Source organism: Mercenaria mercenaria, chromosome 3 (genome assembly GCF_021730395.1).
Source record: "Mercenaria mercenaria strain notata chromosome 3, MADL_Memer_1, whole genome shotgun sequence".
Taxonomy (NCBI): domain Eukaryota; kingdom Metazoa; phylum Mollusca; class Bivalvia; order Venerida; family Veneridae; genus Mercenaria; species Mercenaria mercenaria.
This window is the reverse complement of record NC_069363.1, coordinates 45,394,786-45,412,920: the sequence shown is the minus strand read 5'-3', so window position 1 is coordinate 45,412,920 and position 18,135 is coordinate 45,394,786. Positions and strand designations below refer to the sequence as shown.

The 18,135-nt window shown below is 36.0% G+C and overlaps 1 protein-coding gene across 1 annotated transcript; it reads right to left on the bottom strand.

Annotated features, from left to right (window-relative positions):
• Nucleotides 1-9,512: 9,512 nt before the first annotated feature.
• On the bottom strand, nucleotides 9,513-15,775 carry LOC128555589 (scavenger receptor class F member 1-like). Its single transcript, XM_053538337.1, has 5 exons — nucleotides 15,595-15,775; nucleotides 13,818-15,223; nucleotides 12,948-13,050; nucleotides 11,885-11,982; nucleotides 9,513-11,597 (listed from the first exon to the last, which is right to left on the bottom strand). The coding sequence occupies exons 2-5, from the start codon at nucleotides 15,112-15,114 to the stop codon at nucleotides 11,110-11,112; spliced, it is 1,986 nt and encodes a 661-aa protein (XP_053394312.1). The 5' UTR covers nucleotides 15,115-15,223; nucleotides 15,595-15,775; the 3' UTR covers nucleotides 9,513-11,109.
• Between the last annotated feature and the right edge of the window lie 2,360 nt (nucleotides 15,776-18,135).

Here is an 18,135-nt window from a genome sequence, read left to right as displayed (position 1 = left end):
ATGCAGTAAGGGGATTCAAGGGATTGCTACTTTACCCAACCAATTGACCCTAAGCCACCGCCTTTTAGGAAATAGAAATTGAAATACATATAATATTGTGTGAACGTACTATGAAGTTTGCTGAACGCAGTAAAATATGACGATAGAAGGAAAGTACATTTGATTTTGTGTGACGTTAATTTGCCAAAGAAAGAATGGTGCAGTGTAAAAGGGAAAACATAGATGCAATTTAATATGACGAATAAGAGCCGAATAAGATGTAAGGGTAATTAAATTGAAATTTCCTAGGGCTTGGCATGACTAGCCGATTAATCGTATGTGGCCAATACGATCGCCAAAAACGTCTAGACCGAATTAGGCCAAAAATGTGTGTTGGCACCCACACCCCGAAAAGGAGATGCACACATGTAAACAAGTATGCATCACCTCCCCGAGGTGACATGGGGCACCTCAACATCCAGAACCCTCCTCTCCGGCTTGCCGGCCGCCCCTACGGCAAACGGGTGGCTCCATTTTCGGGGGAGTCGTACCCCTCTGCATGGTGAGACAGCCGGCATTTTCTATCCCCCCGCCGGCAAGGGGCGTATAACACAAAGGGTAGTAAGAAATTGTCAACAAAAGTTGACCATAGTCTGGTTCCGAACTGTCATAGATCTAACCGAATGTGAAATAAAGCTAGCTAGCGCCAGTTTGCTTAAATGTTTTGTAGTATTGTAATTTTTCATTATGAATCATATGTTTAGTCAGTGTCATCGGGTTCCCGGTCTCGACATTCTGCCCTTCCATTAATTTGAACAGCTTACCCATATGGTACATCCGGCTTTCTGCACTACACAGTAAAAAAGGTTTGCCGCCATTATACTAGATACTTCCGTTGTCTTATTGGACACACTTCCTAGGCTGTAAAACACTCATCAAATATTGTATGACTCTAGGTTCAGTACATATTGACATACATGCGACACAAACATTCATTTTTTACTATGTCAGGGGCCATAACTCTGGTCTTGCAAAGTGAAAAAAACTTAGGTGCACAAATCCACATGCTGTATAATATTCCTACATGGAATCATGACTAGGTGAAACGCTTTTAAGATATATATTAAAGAAGAAACAACTTTACAAACACCTTTAAGAATTAAAACAGTCCAGTCCAGGTGGGATTTCAAAGCTGCTTATCACACAGTCCTCCAAAATTCACAATGTTGCTGAAATGAGATTTTTCTCATATTCTCGTTTACACATACACACATACATACTACATATGTAATTATTCTTTATACAATTCTAAAAAACTGTCAAGTAATAAAACAATGAAATGCAACAAAGATTGTACAAAAATACGGCAATAAAAAACAAGGCACCTGTTTACGATATTTCTTTATCTCGCACATATTTATGTCTCGCCCAGGAGACATATTGTTTTTGCCCTGTCCGTCCGTCCGTCCGTCCTTCCGTCCGTCCGTCACACTTCATTTCCGAGCAATAACTGGAGAACCATTTGACCTAGAACCTTCAAACTTCATAGGGTTGTAGGGCTGCTTGAGTAGACGACCCCTATTGTTTTTGGTGTCACTCCGTCAAAGGTCAAGGTCACAGGGGCCTGAACATTGAAAACCATTTCCGATCAATAACTAGAGAACCACTTGACCCAGAATGTTGAAACTTCATAGGATGATTGGTCATGAAGAGTAGATGACCCCTATTGATTTTGGGGTCACTCCATCAAAGGTCAAGGTCACAGGGGCCTGAACATGGAAAACAATTTCCGATCAATAACTAGAGAACCACTTGACCCAGAATGTTGAAACTTCATAGGATGATTGTACATGCAGAGTAGATGACCCCTATCGATTTTGGGGTCACTCCATTAAAGGTCAAGGTCACAGGGGCCTGAACATTGAAAACCATTTCCGGTCAGTAACTTGAGAACCACTTGACCCAGAATGTTGAAACTTCATAGGATGATTGGTCATGCAGAGTAGATGACCCCTAATGATTTTGGGGTCACTCTGTGAAAGGTCAAGGTCACAGGGGCCTGAACATTGAAAACCATTTCCGGTCAGTAACTTGAGAACCACTTGACCCAGAATGATGAAACTTCATAGGATGATTGGTCATGCAGAGTAGATGACCCCTAATGATTTTAGGGTCACTTTGTTAAAGGTCAAGGCCACAGGGGCCTGAACATGGAAAACCATTTCCAATCAATAACTTGAGAACCTCTCGACCCAGAATGTTGAAACTTCATAGGACGATTGTTCATGCAGAGTAAATGACCCCTATTGTTTTTGGGTCACTCCGTTAAAGGTCAAGGTCACAGAGGCCTGAACATTGATAACCAGTTCCGATCAATAACTTGAGAACCACTTGACCCAGAATGTTGAAACTTCATAGGATGATTGAACCTGCAGAGTAGATGACCCCTATTGATTTTGGGGTCAGTATATTAAAGGTCAAGGTCACAGTGGCCTGTTCATGTAAAATCATTTTTTGTAAATAACTTGAGAACCACTTGACCTACAATGTTGAAAATTAATAGGATGATTGGACATGCAGAGTAGATGACCCCTATTTATTTTGAGGTCACTTGATCAAAGGTCAAGGTCACAGGAGCCTGAACAGTGACTTGAGAACCACTAGGCCAAGAGTGTTGAAATTTAGCGGGATGACTGGACATGCCAAGTAGATGATCCCTATTGCAGCCAACCATCAGTGTCTCTTTGACTTTCGCTCCTGGCCCCTATTGACTTCTTGCCTATAGGACTTTGCATTGGGGGAGACATGCGCTTTTTTACAAAAGCATTTTCTAGTTCTATTTTCAGTCAACCTTATCTTTAGTGATCAAAGTCCCATTATAAATTGCGTGAGTCTATTTCGTCTGGAGTGCTCTGCTTTTGTTAAATTACTATATTTGAAACAAGTGGGCCAAGATGGCCCTAGGACGCTCACCTGAGTAACACACCATAACAGTGTAAACATGTGTAATCAGAGCTGTTATATCCTTTCCGCAGCCTTAACGTACTAAAACGTATTAGCGTCTGATGGCCCTTTCACGCTTCCGTAGAAACAACATTTATTACACGAAACTTATTTTGAAAATATTTCTGAAATGTCTAGGTCTGCAGCTCTCAAATACGGTTATATCTTACATCTGAGGCATATACTGACACTCTCAGACAACATCAAAAATGACATTTTGAGCGATTTGATGAAGTTCCAAAATTAGCAATGTAACCTTGGTCCGTTACGGACTCCTGTGGGCTTTCTGTTTATCCAGAGCTCAAATATTTTTTCATAGATTAAAAGCTGACATGCTGTACTAAAGCCCAGGTAATTTCAATTCGTAATAAAGTGCTGAAAATTGGCTCCCCAATAGCAAAAAAAAAAAAAAAATAAAGTTCACGCGCATACATTTAGACGGGGTGACCCCTGCGCGTGACCCCTGATGCGGCTTTCGTTTTCAAGTTTAGCATTTCTACTTTCATTTTATTTACTTCCGGAAATAGCCGAAGGTCGAGTGACGTCATTTTCTGTGTTGTCAAAAACATACATATGCCTGGCGAGATTGCATAAATATGTGCTGGCCGTCCTAAGGATATTTCGTTCTCTGCAGATCGTTCAGCACGACATTTATGTTGTGTTAGTTTACTGTTTAATTTTTCAGCTTAACCATTTCGGCTTGGGTTCTTCAAATACTCCGGCTTTAAAAGTTTTGGGTATTGTTTAATCACCCCTTGGATATGGTGCCTGCTTTTTAATTTTTGTCTTTTGGCAGTTTCTGTGATATGCAGGCTCCATAACCACTGATTCTCTCTCTTAATTCCTGTTTGTTTAATTCTGCCTATTGTTTTCTCGTTTAGGGCAAAACCATTATTTTAATATGGATGTCTCTAAATTATATTCTGGTACTTACAACATGTGTAAATGTTGAGTTCTGCTCAACCCGGGGCTAGAGGGCGTGTTCACTACCGTCCATGAACACGCTCGATCAAACCGAGCCTGAAACATTTTCATTATGTCGTGTTGGGCGACCTGTGGTTTTCCACTTTTTTCATTTTTAATACCTAGTGATTTCATGGAGACATATTTTGACCAATTTTCATTAAGATGGGACCAAAAAATGTGGCCTCCCGAGTGTAAACAAGTATTTTCTTTGATTTAACATAGTGGCCTAGTTTTTTACCCACATGACCCAGATTGGAACTTGTCCAAAATTTCATTAAAAAAAGCAATAAACATTCTGACAAAGTTTCGGGAAGATTAGAACAAAAAATTGGCCTCTCGGTGTGCTTGCTTTGTTATACGCACATGCTTCCTTTAGGGAAACGAACGATTCGCCGTCCCGAGTTTGATTATATTTGCTCGGAGACAGTAGGAATGTCCACGGCTCCGTATGTTTTGTGTCCAATTTCTAATGATTGCACATTTGCATAATGTTAAGGTATTAGATGCCTAATAGTAATGTTTACAAAATGGCATTTGCTTGATATGTTCTTAAAGGAGACCGTGTTTCGCACTGTTTTGCAATTTTTAAACATTTTTACCGTGCCGTTTTTTATAAATTTTGAACTTATGGTATCTCCTCAAGCTCAAGTAGAAACAAATAGAAATAAATTTTAAAGTGATGGCCACTATCCAAAACGTTTGCAGAGAACTCATTTTACCATTAATTTTAATAAAAGAAACATCAAAGTATTGGTAAACAATTAAAAAACACAAAATAAAAAATGTCAATATCATTTTTTCTAGGGTGCCTCAAGTAAACGGATTTATTGAGACAGAATTCTAACTTCAACATTGAAAAAATAAGGTCGAATCCTGTGTTTCTGTTTTGAATTTTGCTTACTTCATTCAAAAATAACCTTGGGGCAGACGTAAAACCTACCTAAATTTCTTCTACGATATGTAATCAAAAGAGTGAAAGCAAAGTAAGAGAACTTTTACCACATGTAACTCAATATTTTTAAAGATGTGTAACTCTACCACTTTTGTTTAAGTAGTAAATTCACTTTGAACAGCAAGAAATCGCTTATCAAATTTTTTTTTCCATTTTTGTACAAATCAGTTGTAATATAATCTGAAAAGTAGATCCCTCGGAAGCACTGAAAACAAGACAGTGAAAGTTGCAGACTCGGTTTGATTGAGTCTGTTCATGAGCAGTAATGGAAAATGCAACACTGCCCACGTCTTGAAAGAAGTAAAAACTTACTAGAAAAAAAAGAAAAATAAGGAGAAAAAATTGGTCCCAATAGGGCTTGAACCTACGCCCCCCTGAGACTTGCAGTAAAAGTACGTTTATGGTAGGAATTGAATACTCTTCAAAAAGGAGTTGCTCTATTATAGTCTGCCAATATCTTGGGAAATTGTGACTTCTGATGGCATTTTTTGTTAATGCTCGGATATTAGTACAGAGGTGTTCCTTAGGATCGAACATGAAATTTAAAAGGGGCTGTCGCCTTCTAGGGTTCCTCATTACAGTACAATGGGGTCAAAGGTCAGAAAAGTGCATTTACAAATAAACTATATACCATCTAAATTGGTTTAAATGTTATGTCTCAACGCCCTTTAGTGTTTTGTAAATAAAACTGATGATAATATATATATATATATATATATATATATATATATATATATATATATATATATATATATATATTATAAAGAATAATATAACATAAAAACGATCATAGCCTGATGTAAATTTATTTAATTGTAAGGGTAACAATATGGTAACCCTTAAATTAAAGTCACATAATTAGTAAATTCCAAATCACATTACCACACATTGATTCTATTAAGTCAATGAAATTAAAATTATTATATTCTGAATGTTCAACTCTGTTAAGTTGTAATGGAATATTCGTTAATATTTGCAGTATGAACATGTTAATTTTTTGTCAGGTTGTGACGTCATTAATGACATAACATTAATGACAAAATTGTTTAATCCCGCAGATGACAGTACTTGACGCAAATCGACCAGCACCAAGTTGCATTCATTGTGTGACATTTTTTTTTTTGAAGGGAGGGAGGGGGTACCTTAATTGAACTGTCATGGCACAACGCATAATTGGTATCGCTATCATGTTTATTTAATTGAACTGGCCATTTAACAGTGTGTCCAATTTTCATTCAAATCTGTCAAATTTTGGCAGAGATAGAAACAAAAGTCAGGTATGGAGTTAGAATAATTGTTGAGCAAATGATTATGAAATGACACTGCAAATGCATTTCTTGCATTTCAGGCAGCAATAAAATTTGAATCTTAGCTTTGAACTGACTGTAAAAAGAATATTTACATACTGACACCTTTTGAGAAATGTGTGCGAAAGAGAAAATATGGTAGGTTTTGAGGAAGAAGACTGCAGCGGAAAATGAATTACATATAAATGTATAAAATTCTTATGTAAATAGTTAAAATCACTTTTCTGCGGGGAAATGGCTACTACTTTTAGAGACTCCAGAACACTGGTTAGGTTTATTGACCGCCCTTAAATGACTGAAATACTGTTGAAAGTAACATATATAATATTATATGGGATCCTTCTCTAGCCTCTTAAGAAATGATTAAAAAATGATTCATTATATGATATATATTTATGTTAATTTGTCCACGCGGTGATGGTTAAATATGACCATTTTAGAAGAATAACTGAAATATTGGTCACAACATAGGTTTACACAGTACATGTACGATAATAAACTAAACAGAACAGATCTGTAGGATTTCAACTAGTTAATCTATACACTATTCCCTTGATTTGCTGTAATATAGTTCTTTTTTTTTACTATCGGTCGGGCAATTATCATCATATTTTAGGTATTTGGCTATTTGCAATTATGTAGCACATTTCAAGAACAAGATTTTCTATCACCGAAGCTATTAAAGAGATATTTGCATCATTTTATTCTGAAAATTCAGCATGCTATTTCTGTTTCGATCCTTTTTATCTTTGGCTTTGATTTTACACACTCACTTTCTGTTCAAAACAAAAGTTGAAAACGAATCAGATCGTAACAATTTACAGATCTGACACATAGTTTCAGACAGGATGTCCTTGATAACATTGTGAAAACAAAGCTTGTGTCTTGATACTGAAACATGAGTCATTCAGATGTTTTACAAATATAAAAGCGAAAATAAAGATATAAAAACATCAGAAGGTTGCATTAGAATTTTTATAATAGTAATATTAAGGCTCATTCAGTGAAATATTGAAGTTATACCTTCTGATATTTTCATGATTACTGACAGATGATGGTTCAGCTAATCAAAATAGTGAAATATGGTGGTTCGATAGTTACCGAGAGATATACAATGCGTAAGAATAACTTCCTGCTGGATGATAAGAGCATGAAGAAGAGATTGAAATTCAAAACGATGGATTTATATTAAACAAATAATGCCGATTGAATATGTCAGGCTAAGACGTCTATATCTTGTGAAGGGTTATGGGATTTGTTTATTTTTTATATTGGGATAAGAAGTTATTTCTATCTAAGGGTATTTCTTTCTAACATTCCGCACTGAATTTAATTGACAATATATTTATTTTTACACGTTTAAGGCTACAATTGCGTTAGCTCACATTTGTTCATTCTATAACATCATTAGATTCCTTCGTGATACATTGGTAAGTTTGCTCTACCCGGTTCTATCACCAACCAGTCACCCGAAAATCTAAAGGTGCAGTAATAGGAAAACAAACATGCTTTGTCCCTATATTCACAGTCGTAAAGATCATACTAATGACATTCGATATACTATCAAATTCACTGACGATTATCAAGCCTTTTTGAAGTTATGACATCTAAAGAACCGACATAAACAAATATTTACAAAATTGTAGTTATTGTAAACACTTAAAGACTTAATCAAACCGAGTTTGCTACTTTAACGTCCTTCAGTTCTGTGCTTCCGAAGAAATATTAAGATCTGTCAACAGTCAACAGTCAACTAGTACAGTCAAACTTTGTTTGCTGGTGCTCGACGGGACAAGCAAAATGTGTTCGAGTTAATAGTAGTACAACCCAACGTGAAGTATACATTATATAGACCTGACACTAAGTTCGAGCCAAAAGTAGTAATTGGGTAATCCGAATTCGAGCAAACGAAGTTTGACTGTACTAGTCTTTATAAAGTACGCGCCATAGATTTTTTCTACCTGTACTGTTCATACAGACAATCATACAGGTAACCAACCAGCCTTTATGGACATTGTTAGCCTGAAAACGAAATTTTAGAAATATGAGAAAGAAAACTTCCATAAATGAACAAAATATCAAATCGTACGTAAAGTTGAGCTCATTCTATAGAAATAACTTTCTTGTTTTGAATTTTGCCAGTCTCAAATCAGTCAAATGCAATGAATCTATTTGATGTAATTTATTTTACTTCTCAGATTCATAATTATTACCGAAAATTACATGTTTATACTAGAATGTAGCAAAAATGGCGAAAATCTGAAGTTTATAACAAAAATGCACTTATTGACCTTTGACCTTGGGCCGTGACCTTCCTATGACCCTTAGAAGGCGATAGCATTCCTGAAAAGTTTCCAATTTTTATAAAGTTAACAATGAATATGGCTGTCGGTCATTAACAAAAAATGCCATCAAAGGCAATTCTGTGCCTCTTTTTTGGATATATAGACAGACTATTACGCTTCTAATACCTTAATAGCAATCTTTAGCTGTGGAGGATCTTTAGCTGTGCCCCCACTGTGTTTCTGTATTTGTTTGTTTTGTCCTTGTGTGTTTGCTTTGTGTGTGTGTTGATCGTGTGCGCGTTTGGGGAGTCTGCGTTTTTAGAACGTGGCTTTCCCTGTTGGATATAATTCCTTGGTTCTCTATTGCTGCAAAAGCCAAAAAGCAAATTCTGGCCCTTTAAGAGGCCATAACTCTAACACCCATGATGAGATCTGGCCAGTTTTCCAAAGGAACCGAGATATTATGCCAATACAAGTTGTGTGCAAGTTTGATTAAAGTTGATTGCAAAATGTAGTCTCTATAGAAATAGCAAGTTTTGGCCCTTTAAGGAGCCATAAGTCTAAAACCCTTGATGGGATCTGGCCAGTTTTCGAAAGGAACCAAGATATTATTCCAATACAAGTTGTGTGCAAGTTTGATCAAAACTGATTGCAATGCGGTCTCTATCGTGTTCACAAAAATTGTGAACGGACGACGGACTAAATGCGATCACAAAAGCCTACCCTGTCAGCTAAAACAATATAAATAAAACTACTTGTAAACGTTTTTCCAAAAGTAAGAAGAAATAGTTTCAAGTCATATGTATGTGGGAGAACCGTTTAGAAAATCGTATAAATATATCATGCAACAAAAATAAATGACATTTTGTATTTCAGCGATGAAATTAGTATGTTAAATTTATAGTGCACTCTGGGTAGATCTCATCATTATTGGTTGCGTTGTATGCAGCAGAAAGGAGAAATATTTGGTACGATTTTTTGTTAAATATCTAAGAATTTATGAAATCGTAACTTCTGCTCTAGTCTAGCTCACTTTTAATTTATTTGTTACCTTTTCTTGTGAATATTCATTATTGTTACTTTAGACTTGTATTTACTGTATGAAACATTGTTACATGTTTTTGTCATAATGATTGTAGATTTATCTCCATTACCTAATCGTTTTTATAGAAACACGTGTATTCTAAATTCACTTACTTCTTCTAGTACCCTAAAATAACAGCAGATTAAGCATAATACCCTGAAAACCTCCACTGCTAGTCATTTGGTGCACACTTTCACAAACTGTCTTCAAAACAGCAGTATTTAAATACCTTGGACGGCCGAAAAATGTCTCGATGTTGCTATATGTTCTGGTCGTTTGGAATCGTTCAGTTCCATTTCTATTCGCGTATAATAGAGTTCCGCTAAAGCCCATGCTATGGGGCGTGAGAGGTGTTGCGTATTGCATACCTCTAAAGAATAGAATCATTCTAAACAGGTCTGCTACTGTTTGCTTTACTGGTTCTATGCTTCGAAAGGATTTTACAGACTTTGTCTTTAAGCATATTATATCAAATTTGTAAAAATGGTACACCAGTGATAAACACGATAGTATAAATTATTCATTTAATTTTGTTTGGGAAATAGATTTTTGTTTTGCGTGCTTTGCTGGCAAATAAAACATGGTTTTGAGTTCAGATGTGTAGTAATCTAATCACAAAGGGCGAAGGCCTGAGTGATTAGTTGCGACGCATCTGAACGAAAGAACGTGTTTTATTTGCCAGTAAAGCATGCAAAACTAAAATCTATTTCCATTCCAACACGTTCGAATTACACCAGGAAGAAATACTAATGCGGTTTAAATACGAGAGAGTAAATCGAAATAGCCTAAAGTAGGTTTTTTTTTCGAAACGTGTTCTAATTGACAAGACAATACACGGTAAAATCCTTCTCTGCCTGTATAAAAGAAAATCTTAAAAGTGTTTGAATATCTATTATTATATCACGCTAGTTTTTACGAATTGTAAAAGCTATGAGGTTTACACGTAAAAGAAGTATACTTTTAGAAGGATGTGGATCTTAGACGAAAATATCAAAAAATAATCCAAATAAAATATTGTCTGAGTAAAGTAACAACAATAAAAGGTGGAATTATGCAATATCTGTGTTTTCAAAAAGATACTGACTTCAATCTTTACTTAAAAAAGTTTCATTTGTGTGCGTTAATTTCTGATATATTTTTGTGTAAGATCCGGAACCTCCTTTAGTAAATACCGCAGTAACAAAATTACTAAAACAGTATATTGGTGATGATAATCGGGTATTGTTACATCTTATTTATATGGTATTACTTTTATTATAAAATTTGTAGTCATTTATTCCTGTTGGAACTTCTTTTATTTTTATTAACGAAAACAGTATTTAACGGTATGCTTGTTAGACCAGGGGCTACCAATTTTATTAATAGTCAAAACATACACATAGTCGGACTTCCTTTCCCCTATGGAAATGCTATTCAGAAACACTATGGGTCAAATGATAGCCTGGAAAACTCTAATATTGTGGGAAACTGGTAAAATATATGCAAATATCACACGCAAAACTTATTTCATAACTCAGAACAATTGTCATATCGTTATGTACATGGATGTATATAGAACGCACTATCACGATTTTCGCCGACGCTTTCAACAGGATTTTCACTGGAATGGAATGCATTATCTTCGTGCCCGTTCAAAACAGAACTTTTAAGTTTTATACCTAGACACTCAAACGTTCTTACATAGCTTTTGCTTAAATCTGAGCAATCTTGCTGTGTTCTGGACAGCGGTCCAATATTTCTTATATTATCCGTACTACTGTATGTCACACTTGAGATTTCGATTATACTGTTACTTTGATTAAGGTGAGAATTGATTTCTTGGTTCATTTCATAGTTATTAAGACTTTGTGTTCCTGACAATTCACTGTTTGTTGCATCTACAGCTATCATTATATCTGCAGCTATCATGCCTGCCCTCTCGCCTGGAACATTGCTAGTTACACTGAGGTTTGAACTGCTTTTGTGTAAGTGTGTGGAGTCGCTGTCAAATTCTATGTATAATGGTTGGCTAGTTGCGCTATCTGCAAAATGTATATTACATTTCTATCATCGTTTATGTTTGGAAAGCAAAATGTCCCTTTCTTTTTTGTGATAAAAACTCACGATCAAAATCTACCAATATAACATCAAATTTAAGCTTTACTCTTGATATTGTTTCTATCTTCTACGGAAAGAAAACATGAATAGAACACGAATCAAATGTTCCAAATGATTCTTCATTCAACCAAAATAAAAGTGTCAATTCCAACAGGAATAGATATTTCTAAGTTATCTAGATGTAACTGTAAAGCTTCGCGTATTTTCTTACCATTTGTGTCGTCTATTTCTTCATAAAACGGTTCCGAGGTATGTAATGCGGGTAGTTCAATGCTAGTTTGAAAGTTTCTTTTTCTGTAAAGAATACTCCTGAAAATAAAAATTCTTATTCAGAATTTTCCATTTTCGAGATTGAATAAATAGATAAGCCAACGATTTGAAGCCGAGCAATATACTAAAGTTTATACTTTTAGTTTAATTTTTTTATTCCTTTTTAGATATTAATTAAATTGCAGAAAGCAAAGATGTAGATGCTAGAATCCTAAGAGGGGTTTAGAAGAAATGAAGTGTACACTAACAGTCATTTAATAATGAATCAATGATCTTAAGTTGACATAACCTGGTTATTAGTATTTTGTCAAAAGACATAGATATTCATCTATAAAGTGTATATAAATACATGTGTTCCGCCCGCTTAGCTCAGTAGTGGGAGCGCTGATCTACGGATCCAGGGGTCTTGGGTTCGATCCCCGGGCGAGGCGTGTGTTCTCTGTGACGACTTGATTGTGTATGAAATCATTCGTCCTCCACCGCAGATTCATGTGGAGAAGTTGGCAGTTACTTGCGGAGAACAGGTTTGTATTGGTTACTTCAGTTCTGAACATGGTCCTTCTACCTGTGTTTTGTTACAGGTTAAGGTGGCTGACTACAAATCACTTGCCCCACACTGATGTGGGTTCCAGCCTCACTCGGGGCGTTGAATTCTTCATGTGAGAAAGCCATTCAGCCGGCTTACGGAAGGTCAGTGGTTCTACCCAGGTGCCCGCTCGTGATGAAATAATGCATGAAGGGGTACCTGTGTTCTGACAACAATCTCAAAGCTGGAAAGAAAGTCGCAATATGACCTGTAATTGTGTCGGTGCGACGTTAAACCCAACAAAATAACAACAACATAATAAAACAAGTTATAGAGAATCACACAGTGCGATTTAAATGTCATCATCTAAATGGATATCTGTAAAGACCTATTAACTTGATGTTTATGATTGTCTTTGGCCAACAGTATTTGCATTTCACAAGCTTATTTAGTGTTCTCAACTAATCGGTATTCCTACCTTCGTATGAAACCAACAGTAAACGTACAGGCCAAAGCAGAAACGACTCCGACTGTACTGTATGTTATTATGGTATCGGTAGAATCGTGATCATTAGTCGAATCTGAAATTAAGTAAATAGTTACAGTAACTTTAGTAACAATACTCACATTCAATTTTATTGTAATAGAATTCCACTAATAAGTTAAGCTGAAGCTGCTTGGTTGTGTTCTATGCTTCCAAAGAATTTTGTCATAGACTTTATTAACTATCACAACAGCAGTCTTTAAGTGCCATGGGCGGCTCTAAAATATCTCAAAGTACTTGGACTCAATGTTGTTATATTTTCTGGTCTTTATGGATCATGGATGGAGAACATTCAATTTTACTGTAATAGAATTCCGTTTAAGCCGGTGCTAGGAGGCGTGACGGGTGTTGCACATTTCATTACCTCTCATGAACAGACTCTGTGCTATTTTGTTACTTGGTTGTGTTCTATGCTTCCAAAGGATCTTTTCACAGATTTTATTATAAGCGTAACCTTCTTTATTCCTGTTTTAGAATATTAGCATGCTTCCTTACAAGTTTATTTTTGTATGTCAATCTTTAAGTAAAAATAATGTTTAGTTTATACTAATTTGTTTTAGATCGATAGTGATGAAAGCGTCCACTCTCGAGTCTGCTCCCTGGAAAAACAAGTACGGGTGTCATATGAGAAGTCATGATTGTGACCCCAGTGGGGCTCGAACCCGCGACCCCTGGATTAAGCGGCCGACAACTTATCCACTAGACCACCACTCCCCTTAATAATAATGTTTGAGTCTATATAATGACATTTTATGCACCGGATTGTAAATTTACAATATAAAATACGTTAACTTTGTGCATTACTTTGGGTCCAAGGGTCTCCGAAAAAGCCTGGCTCGCATCCAGGGCACCTAGCTGTACTGTTGTCACATATTCTGAGCACATGAGCTTCACTGCAGTTTTTCTCACATTTTTCACCATAATATTCTAAAATACACCCTTTTTCACAAAAACCTGAAAAATTATCACATGATTTGTTGAAACATGTTTCGCTGCAAGGGTCACCGCAGGTGTTACCGAACCAACCGTTGACGCAGCCAAATTTACAGTGACCACTTATTTGGTTGCAAGTATTTTTTAAGCATGTGCTACTACACGTCATTTCGCACAAGTTACCATAACTGCCAGGAACACATCCATTTTCACAATGTCCGGATGTTTGGTTGCAAGTTCGGTTGAGACACAAATTGCTACAAGATGCTTCACACTTGGGACCATGGAAGCCATAAAGGCAGCCATTATCGCAGTGACCTGATAGTTGGTTACAAGTGTTATTGTTACATGTACTTCTGCAAATCTCTTCGCACTTGTCACCATGTCTACCAGGAATGCATCCATTCATACAATGACCTGTATATTGATTACAAGATTTGTTGGCACATGTTTCACTACAATTCTTTTCGCATATGTCGCCATACCAGCCAGAAATACAGCCGGCGTTGCAAGTTCCAGATTGTTTGTCACAGGATCTATTAAAACACGTGTTGCTGCAAGTGCCTTCACATGTGTAGTTATATCGGCCAGCAATGCAGCCAAATACACAGTCACCTGTGTGTCTATCACATCTTCTGGTTTTCGTTTCGTGATCGAGACAATTCTTATTGCATTTCTTGTCGCAGCGAGTGCCATAATATCCATCCATACAGTCACCTGGACAGCTACCGGTATCAATATCACATTCTACTTCGCCTTCTTTATCCGGGCGACAATTCCCACACTTCTTGTCGCAGTGTGTAAGTCTGCCGTAGAACTCTTTGGAACATTTCAAACAGGGACCATAGAATTGCGAGCAGTTTGAACAAGAACTGTAAGGTGGACAGAACATGCAACATTCATCACCAACATTCTCTGCATAGCACCCTCTCAAGAGTGTTCCATGGGGAATGTACGATACGACACAACCAATTTTACACTTAGACCTACACGAACTTCCCGAAGCATTTCCTTTGCACAACATGCATGCGTTATGTAATGAACATTCCACACAATGTTTAGGACACAAGTGAAAGTCCTCCATACTAAAAGAAATGTCCTTACAGTTATAACAGTCTGCGACATATGGACACGAAATACACAGTAGAAATTTTAAAACTGTAAACATTCTAATGGCCTGGGAAGTAAGGTGACTTGATTCTCTCGACCCTAGGAAAATAAGATCAGTTTAAGGCTTGTCACGTATTCACTTTCCGTCAAGTCTTCTTACTAGTTTACTGAAAAATCAAAGTAAATTTTTTCATCATTTTATCACCATAATGATTTTACAATATGAACATAATAAAACCAAGTTCACTATTAGTTTTATTTCCAGATTTGATTACTTCTGCCATGACAGCACCAACAGTTAAAATAATAGCATTTCAACTGATACGTAAGATTAGTATTTCCTTTTTATAGTATGATCGTTTTATTTCTACCCTCGTTAACGACGAGCGGTACTGTATTTTTTATTATTTCGAATGTTGTCAAATCTACTAGCCGTTTACTGAGCTAATCAAAATGCGTACTAGTCATCGAGTTCACTCATTTTAAAAGATTTATGAAAGCATTCAATAACTGTATCAAAGACGTATTTAATACATACCATCTTTATCATACTATGTCGTTATCCATTAAGAAAGCTCATATCTTTATTGAAAATATACGCGTTCAATTGAATAGTAAAAATAGAAGTAATATGGAATTATAAAATAAGCAATCATTTTCCATTTTCCATTTATAATAAACTTTGGATAACGCCTCATGTCCTTTAAAACGGAGTCCAATTTTACAATATGCGACGAGGAAATAAAATAACTTGTAACTGTGGATGACAAAGACTTTGTATATGTAGAACATGAAAGCGAGTTTAAAGTAGTTTCTTATGGCCCCATTGTACTAGTATTACTGGATGTAGTATACAGTTTTAGTCATTTTTCTTCATTTGTTTTCAAGGGAAGACTAGAAAAATTAACCGGATGCATAGATATGCACTAAAAAGGAATGATGATTCGCCTTGGTCTTCTTTTACCAAATATGTTAAAGTATAGTCCAGCTTTGCAAAGTCAAAAATCACTTTTTTTTATTACCGCGAAAACTCGTCTTTTGCAACTAAATTCGTAGTAGAACAATTCATCACGCGGCATGCTGCTAGTGTAAAACAAATCCGGATTCTGCATTCAGTCGTCAGCCCAAGCTATTTGCCTGAAACATTTGTCTTGACATAAACTTACACTTTTTATTAAAATAAAGGGACTTCGCAGAAATTAAAACAAAAATGACTGTCTTAGGTACTGTTGTTCAAGCTTTGTATTATATTTGATCTGATTTACTGTTATGATTAAATTGAAAGCGGTGCCTTTAACAAGATTACAATATATTTGTCTTTCATTGCCTATTTACAGGAATGTTGCTGTGGAGAATATACAATTTTGTGAAACAGAAATAAGTTTCCATTGATTCACGAGCATAAGCACGCCCTTGTTAATGTACGTAGTAAGAATGGAAGGAAATAACAAGGAAGTTAAGTAATATTTAAAGGTGGTCAATCGCTTAAAAAATTTCACTTTGATTACTTTAAGATTTAAACGAAACAGAACGGTCAGTTACAAAAAGCTAGACCCCAGAAATCATTATTTTATTGTTTAAAACGCTTTTGCTGAAGATAATTAATATAACCTAAATTCAGATGATCAACTCATCTTCACAGCTATTATAACAAAATATTATTTTAAAACGATTCAGAAGAGACGCTTCAGATTAATACTATACTAGCTGAGTATAATAATAAAACGGTACAATTCTTACTTTAATGTTTGGCAGAAAGTGTAATACTAACGCCGGAAAAACCTGAGTCAAAGCAGCTTTATTTGCTTGGTTGACATATGGTAGGGGAGATAAGCTGTTGGATGCATAAGGTGGTAAAGTTGATGTGTGAACGGTATACATATAAACATTAACATAGATCAGAGTAAAATAAATACAGTGGAGCTCATTTATTATCCGCACCATGTTCCACAGTTACAGGACAATAAAATAAAAATTACGCCGACAGGTGAATGCCTTACATACGTATTGGTAACAAACGTATGACAATAACAGACGGCAATCGCTTTGACTTAGAAGAATCTATATTGATTAATGGGCCAAAGAAACGTTACGTGTTTTGTATCATATGACAAAAATACAGCACATACCTCTTTCGTAAGTTTAGGTTTTACATCAGGTTTTAACCATTATGTTTCGAAGCTAAGCTTTATAAAGTAGTAAACTTATACCCAGGAAGCATTGTACCGTTTTGCTGTCACAGTGGTGTCATCGGCAAGTAACAGAATAATTATATTCGCAAACGTCCCGTCTTAACATGGAACACAGCCAAAATAACCGTTCCCTGATCCTTTGTCGCATTTACTCAAGTTTGTATTTAAATCTGTGTCCTGATATTTGATGTTGCATTAGTCGTTACAGTTACTACCAGAGTAACCAATGGCACAAGCGTTAGAACATTTTCCATTGTCAATGTCACATACCATAACTCCTTAATGTCCGACTGGCAATGTTCACATATTCTATTGTAACAACTAAGGCTTCCATATAATTACATTTATTTAGAACATTTCAAACATTGACCATTTAATTTATGTTTCTAAGTTCGTGCAACCACTCTTGCAATGATCGCCTTGTTTTCCTGCAATACATTCGTACATAAATGTTCCGTTTATGCCACGCCAATCGTTTATTTCTCCTTCTTGTACAACAGTTTGACTACAGTGACAATTCCAACATTTTGACTACAGTGACAATTCCTACCGAATCAGCCTTCATTGCAAGATATCAAAACTCTGTATATGTATATCATATAGCCGATACACGAGCCACAAAATATAAAGTAGTTCCAAAGTTTTCCGATTGAAGAATATTGTCTTTTTCGGAAATGTAAACATATTGATTCTTTAATGTACATATTGTATTTACAAAACGAGCAAATTCAGCGGCAGCAAGACTGCATCACACTGTCCTCCGAAAGAGCCATACTAACATTCTCCGCATACACCCTCGGACATACATACCTTGTGTTTATCCCCGTCATCTTTAATTACCTTTGCGATTACATAGTAGGCAACTGAAATGCCCTTTCTCCGGGTTA